The sequence below is a fragment of the Cynara cardunculus genome, assembly GCF_001531365.2.
Source record: "Cynara cardunculus var. scolymus isolate 2C chromosome LG 13, CcrdV1, whole genome shotgun sequence".
Taxonomy (NCBI): domain Eukaryota; kingdom Viridiplantae; phylum Streptophyta; class Magnoliopsida; order Asterales; family Asteraceae; genus Cynara; species Cynara cardunculus.
The window spans coordinates 509048-517965 of record NC_037540.1 but is presented as its reverse complement, the minus strand read 5'-3'; the positions used below and the strand labels follow the sequence as shown (position 1 = coordinate 517965).

Below are 8918 nucleotides of genomic sequence, written 5' to 3'. Positions count from 1 at the left end.
AACTGTTAGTTTATTTTTTGTGCTGAATGAACAATTTGAATCATAGAAAAAACCATTTTAATCTTGTTATGTTTCCTACAAAAGCATCAAAGAGTAATTTGGATTCTTGAAATATGTTGACTAGCTCCATACCACATACTCTTTTGTGCCATATATAGATAAACAAACAGACACATATTCATTGGGATATATTGATCAAGTGATGATTTGTCCCTAAAAACTTCTGATATGGAATTTGTCTAGAATGTCAAGTTCCATGGTGCTTGCTGAAATTTGAATAAATATATAAGCAAATATATATTGTGTGTTAACAAATACTTGTATTTCTTATTTCAGTGCCGTTTGCATGAATTGGCTAACAAGAGAAGGATTTCGGTGACGGGCGCTTCAAAGTTGCTGGCAAACATTCTTTACTCTTATCGTGGAATGGGTTTGTCTGTTGGGACAATGATTGCAGGATGGGACGAGAAGGTATATGATTTATATATTGATGCTTGTGTGATATTTGGCCTTCCCAATGTCATTCTGAAGCTTGTTGCATATATTATATTTGTAGGGCCCCGGTCTGTATTATGTCGACAGCGAAGGAGGACGCCTGAAGGGTACAAAATTCTCCGTTGGGTCTGGTTCACCATATGCTTATGGTGTATTGGATAGCGGGTGAGCGCCCCACCTCTCCTCCCTACCTCTTTCACCAGAGGCGGACCTAGAAATTTTTTCAAGTGGTGGCACAATTTGACTATTAAAAGTATCAATTTCTTTTCCTTCACAATATTGGTATAGATCAGTTGGTTGGTTCCTTGTCCTTAACATAGAAGAGACCCATATTCAAGTCCGGTCTACATATATTTTTAGAAACACAAGAGGTATATAAAAAACACCAAAATTTAAGTTAAAAAACAGCAAATTTGTCAACTGAGACTCGAACCTGGGCCTTTTATACATAGGCAGGAACATTTACCATCTTAGAGGATGTTGGTTAAGAGCTTAATGAGACTCGCAACTTATTCCAGTCAGCTATATGTGATGGTTTGCTAGTGGCTTAATGATATAGAAAGTGACTTATTCAGTAAGCTTCTAGGAGGAAGCTTTATGCAGAAAGCCAAGATTTTCAAAACTTGTCTCTCCCACTTAGAAAACACACTCATTCCATCTATGAAAAAACTCTCCTAAACAAAAACCTTCGCAATCTATATAGACGGATTATCCACACAGACAGCTTTATCCATACAGTACTTAAGGCAAAACCAACCAAACAACCCCTTAGCCATTAATGTCTTGTGCTAACATTTCAGTTTCAAAAAACTATATGGTGGCACCCAACAGAACAATATGGTGGCACTCTTCAGAAACGAAATTTTTTCCCATATGACAGAACCATGAAGTGATGGGCCGTGCAGTCGTATCATTCCATGTGGGTCCGCCCCTGTCTTCCACCCAGAACTCGATGTTTTAAAGAATCTTGTTTTCATATGTTAGCTTCACCATATATGCTATGAAGTAATTGCCATCATACTGTTTTTAATACTGAAGTATTTTCTTTAGTTTATGATGCAATTAAAGGTTGATTGTGTGAATCTGGTAGGTACCACTATGATATGACGATCGATGAAGCTGCTGAATTGGCTAGAAGATCCATCTATCATGCGACATTCCGTGATGGAGCTAGTGGCGGTGTTGCTAGCGGTACATTTCCTTTTTCTTTTTGAAGCATATAATATTTAAATAAGACAAATACTCACGCACACTTCTTGCTATCCTTTTGGTGAGGTTTGAGCCATTGACCTCCTGGGAGTGGGGGATGGAAACAAGGCGGGTATTGAGTGGGTAATGCATCCCCCGAACCTGCTTCGAGTATGAAAATAAATCCCCGTCCCTGCCCCGTTGGGTTCGGGTAAAATTTCCATCTCTACCTGGGAGGCTAGGCTCTATACCAGGTATCTACACATATGCAACATCCATGATTTGGGAAGTAAATTGGTGTTTTTGTTTTTCAGTTTATCACGTGGGACCGACTGGATGGACGAAGCTATCGGGTGATGATGTTGGGGAACTTCACTACTCATACTATCCTGTTGAACCAGCCATTGTTGAACAAGAAATGACTGAAGCTGTAGTTGCTTGAGTGCTGGTAATTTGTTAAAAAGATGTATTTTGTTATGATTTTATGAGTTCATATTGACATTTTTAAGTGGCCTTTTTTTGTTTACTAGATTTGACTTTCTTATTGTTCCCAAATATTATGCACTTATTTGTACTTTGAATTTGCTGATTGTAATTGTTATGTCGATCCGCGGAAGAAATCTGATTAGTTATGGTCAAAAGACCGGGACGGTTGGATCAGATGGACCTTCCCGTGACTAGATTGTGAGCTTATTCACCGGCAATCTATATAATACAATACAATACAATACAATGATAAGTAATGTAATGTAAATAAGAATGAAAATGAATAATGGTGTTTGATTTAATATGATACAATGATTGATTATTTGGAAGTGAGTAATTGTTCATACCCTAGTAAGTTAGGTTATCATCCTAATTTCCGTTGTCCACTTGCAGGATATGAAGGAATTCGTTGGTCAAATCGATCAAGTTTGACCTGTTTCATGTGTTTAGTTTAATGCAAATGAAACTGGAACCTATACCATCTTTTAATGAAAACAATAAATCTTATATTTAAATACTTCAATTGGGGATATCAAATTGAGAAATTAGTTCAAGTCTCATTGGCTTTCTAATCATCATCTCTTCTTATTTGACTCAAATGTCACTGCATCCGGTCCGCAATATCCAACTCCGAAATATTGCGGACCTAGCTAAAACACAAAAAAAATGTCAAATTCAACTAGTTTACAGTCGCAATTGCGTTATGTGTTGAATTTGAATTTTTTTTCGGCCCTAAGCTAGGTCTGCAATGGATATTGTAAAATTAGTGACATTTGGGTCAACCCGATTGAAAAATGGTTAAAAATTCAATTTAAATGAGAAAAATAGTTAGTTAATTCAAGGACTATCAAATTTTGTGTAATGCTAATTATTTGCGTCAATAAAAAAGCATTAAAAAAAATATACCTACAATCTTACCTTTTTTAGTGTTACCCATTTGAATATATTTACACCACATTATCATTTATTATCTCAAAAAGTTTTGTTCCTTTTGTGGGTGACGGTGAGTTTTCGGGTCATCTTACGTGCAAAATATAAATTACTTGATGATCATGAATGATCTGAAGTCATCACAGTCCTCCATGGCTACAAAGAGCCTTAAAAACGTCCGAATTTAAACTACATAAAACACGACCTAAATAGTTATTTGGTCTCAGATTTAACGATACCCATTGAAGATTTCCTTAAAACACATCTATGTTTGTTTCTGGGTCAAAATAGTATCCGATTTATTTATTCTTAAATAAAATAAACAAATTTCTAGATGAATTATTTAATATTAAAAAAAATAGACGACTTTCTGACGCTTAATCGTTGAAGCTGAAATCAAGCACATGCTTTAGCTAAATGGTTAGTCTCCATTTATAAAATATAATAAAATCTGTTTTTAAAACATAGATATTGTTAGGTGAAATTTGTTTTTTAAAATGTGTTGAAGTCTGAAGTCTTATTTTACTTCTGATTAATAAGAAGTGGTGTTGAAATCTAAAATTTGAATTAATAACTGTTTGTTTTTATAAATTGATAAATGTCTGATTTTGTATAAATTGTTTATTTTATGCATTAGAAAATTATAGTATTAAATTTATAGATAAATTTGTACAGTTTCACATCTTTATTCATCATCATTACGAAATTTACATCTAAATTATGTAATTAACATTCATTTAAAAGGAAAAATGACATTAACGGTATTTAACACATTTAAAATACATCAATTGAGACATGTGATGATGCATTGGGTAATGATTGATTGAGAGAAATGATCGATTAAGTTTAATTGATTAAGAAAAGTCGTTGCTAAGAGTTTGAAGAACAATAAGAGCAAATAAGAAGTTGGGTTATCTCTTATCAGATAAAAGGTGAATAAAACATAAGTACTTCTGAAAAATTGGAAAAAACAAATAGTTTCTATTTGAATGATCCTACCTCTTAACTAATTAAACATAAGAAGCTAATAAAGTTTTTTCTTTAAATAGACAAGACCTTAATATTATCTTGTTTTAATAGGATAATAATAAATAAATAAAATACCCGCAAAGGAAAAGATATTCAAGGTAAATGATCATCGTATTTATCCCTTTTCTTATATTTCATAATGCTTACTCATATCCTTTATTTTTTTTTAAAAATTCTGTAAAATAATATCACGTTCATTAGGTCTATCAGATCAAAGTGCGTCATCAAAGGGTTTTTTTTCCAGGGTTCTTCCGGAATTTTTTCCATATATATATATAAGAGAGAGAATAGGTTTTAAATACAAACCATTTATTATTATTATAAATTGTACAAATCAATCAATTTAGATGTTTATGGAAATTATGAAAGTTCATTTATTATAATTTGAGTTTATTATTAATGATGATCAATATTTTATATTATAATACAATCAATATATTTATTGAAATTACATATTCATTAGATTAGATAGATGAACGGTTGATATTAATTTGTATGGTTGGTTACAATATATTGGTTTTGTATAATAAACGAGTCCTCTTGGTCTCTCTTTATATAAATGTATATCTATACTATCTTATTAAGCAAATTTAGCAAAAGTCTTAAAGTCTTAAAATTCTAAATGACCAAAATACCCTTTATACTCATTTTTTCACTTTTTCACCATCTTCTCTCCTCACATGCACTCACCCTCTCACATACACTCACCCTCTCACAACCCATTTTTTTAAATTATAATTTTAAATTTACACTTTATACCCCTATAATTAATTAATTAATTTACTTTATGTCATTTACTTTTAAATATTTCATTTTAAACCTTTATCAAATTAACATACATAATCGTATATCAATTAAAACATGTTTAAAAAATACATTTTTATTTTAACAAGTTACACCATTATAATCGTCTCGTTAATACATTCGAAATGAGTCCAATATTGAATAGTTTTTGACTTAATTATATTTATATATTATATATACTATGAAAAAATATTTTTAATATTTACGATTTATATTTTTATAGTTATTTATTTATATATATATACTCTATATTTTGGAGTTAGGCTATCCAAATTGCATTGTATAATATGTTTTGAATTAATATGTTCTTGGGTTTTTTTTTGAAATATATATATACATGTATTAATTCAACCTTAATCTGAGTTTCTGGACAAGAAAGAGGGTAAACAGTTGAAATTTCATTATAAAACCCATTTTTTTTTGTCTTTTCATGGCTTATGATATGTCAAATTTATAGTTTTCTTTATTGATTTTGAGTGTTTATMTTAAAACTCAAGTTTCTTGGTTCTTTGCTCTTGGTGTAAATCGAACACATTTGTGGATTCGTTTAAATATATTGGATTTTAAATATATTGGATTTTAAACTGTCATACAATTTTTTTCATTGATAGTCTGTAATTGGAACCATAACTCTTATTTATTCAAATTGTATTAATATGTAAAGACCAAGTGTAACTTATATCATCATTAAATCTTATCTTATAAAATCAGTAGAACTTCAAAATCGTTAAAATTAATGGCTCCCGCCGCATTGCGCGGGTACACAACTAGTAATTTATGGAAGGGGGGAGCAATTTGGCCATGTTACTTTCTTGTATGGCTTAAATACAAGTTGAGTTAGGCATGGGATGCAATATATATATATATATATATATATATATATATATATATATATATATTAGTATTCGCGCAATGCAGCGAGATTCATCTTCATTTTAATATTTCGTTTTATTTTTCGTCTTTGTTGATATAATACGGTTTATGTGGTTTTGATAAAGATAATATTTTTACTTTTGAATAAAAATAAATTTGAAGACATCATGAAAATTTGAAAAAAATATATCGATATTAATATCAAATTAACTATTCAAAAGTTATTGTTTTTGTACACTTTATTTAAATTTTTTTTATAATATAATTTAGGGGCTGTTTGTTTCCCTCTTAATGGTGACATTAAGAGGGAGCCTCTTAATCGCTAAGAGACAGAAGCTGTTTGGCAAAAAAATAACAACCTCTTAATGGTTACAATATCCTCTTAACCATTTTGCACTTAGAGCTCCACTCAACCATTCAGATGTTGGTTTTTCCAACTTTACCCTCTCAACCCGTCTTCCCCCCTTCCTTCGTCGCATCCCCCTCCATGTTCGTTCTTCACATCGCATCCCCCTCCATGGTCGCAGTCTTCCCCCCCTCCTTCGTCGGTTCCATGGTCGCCGTCTTCCCCCTCCCATCGTCGGTCTTCCATTCGCCGGCCGTCTCCCCCCCCACGATCGTCGCCGCCCCTACTGCTTCCCGCCGTTCTCTCCTCCCACACGAGATCCTCGTTCCTCGCTCTCTCCGCCTCTGCTCAGGTCATCGATTTTGTGATTCAGATATAAACCCTAATGATTTTGTGCCTTCAACTTCGAAGCCTTCAAAGTAGTTTGTAGTTTGCTRGATTTRCCCTAATTTTAGTGTTRGTTTTCAGTTTGTAGTTTGCTTGATTTGCCCTAATTTTACTGTTTTACTGATTTTGAGGTTTTGCCCTTGTCAGGGTTAAAATGGTAATTTATTGTCATTCAGATAACAGTTACCAAACAACATTATTTCATTCAGCACTTAACCATTCTGGCCCTCTTTATCATTCTGACCACTTAACCATTCTGTACCAAATCATTCAGCAACAGCCAAACAGCCCCTTAGGTCAAATAATGATGTAATTAATTTTTGGCTTAACAATATTATTTTTTTCATAATATAGTATAGATATATGGATAGACTAATAGACATTTCAAATATAAATTTAGCTACTAAAATCATTATGTGATAATTAAAACTCCGATTCAAACGTTTTTATTTGTCCACGGGATGCCATAAATATTTCGCTAACAATAAAACATTTACTATAACATATAAAAAACCAAAAATCGTTTCTCTTTCATGACCGTATGATATTGTATGCCCCTTTACGTTCATAAATTTATTGTCTTTCAGTAACGTAGTTAAGTGCATGACCTGTATTTCAACATCTTACCATTATTATTTCTTGTTACGTATTACATCAGTACATTTTCAAATATTCAGTATAAATAATAACTCGTTCTTATTTAAATGACAAAAATAAGATTTACGAGTGTTTTTTATAAGTCGTAAATTGTATATTATCAATAACTTCACGGTATTTAAATTAATTTATAATTGTTATTTAAATTAATTTAAAAAGTTAATAATTTTGAGGGGATCACTTTTTGGATTTTTATTGTGAAAATCGCATCCTTTCTTTTGTATACTTTATGTTGTGGTTTGGCAGTATTTAGAAAGTCGTCCAACTACATGTCACAGTCTGAGATGTCCTTTTTTTAATAATTATTAAATATATTTTATAATAAAAAATAAACATTATATTAATTGTTGTTGATAATTTTGAAAAATTTAGAATATCATTTTTTGTATTTTTTTTAAAATTATTAGAGATATATCTGAATGAATATTATATGTTTTTTTTCTGCTATTTATCACTCATATACACCTAGTTTTTACCCCTCTTATCTTATTCATATATTGTCTATACGAAAGGTTATAAATAGAATTTAGCTTTTTCTTTGTGGAAAAAAATATCAAAGTTTGAGTTTGACTCCAAAGGTCAAAAGTAATTGGAGATCACAAGTTCAAATTCAAGGAGGGACATAAACCCCTTTGTGGCCATGGAGGTTCAAATGCGGTGACTCCGAGCTACCTGCAAAGCAGATGGTTGCCCTGAAATTAGTCGGCTTGCATAACGGGTTGGATGTTCAGGTTAATAAAAAAAGGTTAGTAATTAAGTAAATTATTGATGAAATAAATTCTAGACCACGACTGTAAAAAAAAGTTAAAATTCGGGGTGACAAACTAGTTAAAACTCAATGGTGTAATGGAAAATCTCGTACATTTAAGGTCTGAATCAAGGCGTTGTTAAAGTCTTTATGACCATGAAAGTTCGCCTGTGATAAACACAGACCGTTTGTGATAACATGGGAAATTAGTCGATATGCGTAAATTAAGCAGAAAACTTACGGTTACCCAAGAAAAAAGTTTAAAAAAGGCCTTAAATGTTTATCCAAAATTTTGAAACTCTTTAAAGATAATTCATACATAATGAATTTCATCTCTCATCTAAAATCCCCATATATATATATATATAGGAGCGTTCAAATAAAAACCACTCAATTTGTAAAAACCGTAAAAATCTCATTCAACCAATTATAATTTTTCATTTTGTTTATTTTTTTGTATTTATGAGAGGTTGATTAACCATTTTTATTGTGGAGGATGTTAATCATAGATATTATCATCTTCATTATTTTAATTTTAAAGAAATACATGAAACAGTTTCATTAAAATTTCATTAAATAATATATGAAACAACTTCATAACAATATATGAAACAAATTTATCAAAAAAATATTATATGAAACAATTTCACAAGATTAAACAATATCATGAAAAAGTTTCATAAGATTAAACAATGAAATCGACATATGAAGGTGGTTTGTACGGTTTTTACAAATGAGGGTGGTTTTCATTTGATCGCTCCTATATATATATATATATATATATATATATATATATAGGGTATATTTCTTTTACAACATTGTGTATTTGTACAACCCTTGCAACCTAATTAATTGAGATATTTATAGAAATGATGAGAGTTCATTTATTATGATTTGAATATTTATGGAATATGAATAGAGTTCATTAATTATGATTAATATTTTATATTAGGAAACAATCAAAACTTCTATGAA

At 30.9% G+C, this 8918-nt stretch overlaps 1 protein-coding gene across 1 annotated transcript in view; it reads left to right on the top strand.

Annotated features, from left to right (window-relative positions):
* The window catches only part of LOC112525531 (proteasome subunit beta type-5-B-like), a 5308-nt gene extending 3005 nt beyond the window's left edge, over nt 1–2303 (top strand). Inside the window, exons 5-8 of the mRNA XM_025135693.1 lie at nt 337–471; nt 557–660; nt 1586–1686; nt 1998–2303. Of these exons, the coding sequence (XP_024991461.1) occupies nt 337–471; nt 557–660; nt 1586–1686; nt 1998–2125 (468 nt within the window). The 3' untranslated portion in view covers nt 2126–2303. The remainder of the gene's footprint in view (nt 1–336; nt 472–556; nt 661–1585; nt 1687–1997) is intronic.
* The last annotated feature ends 6615 nt before the right edge of the window (nt 2304–8918 follow it).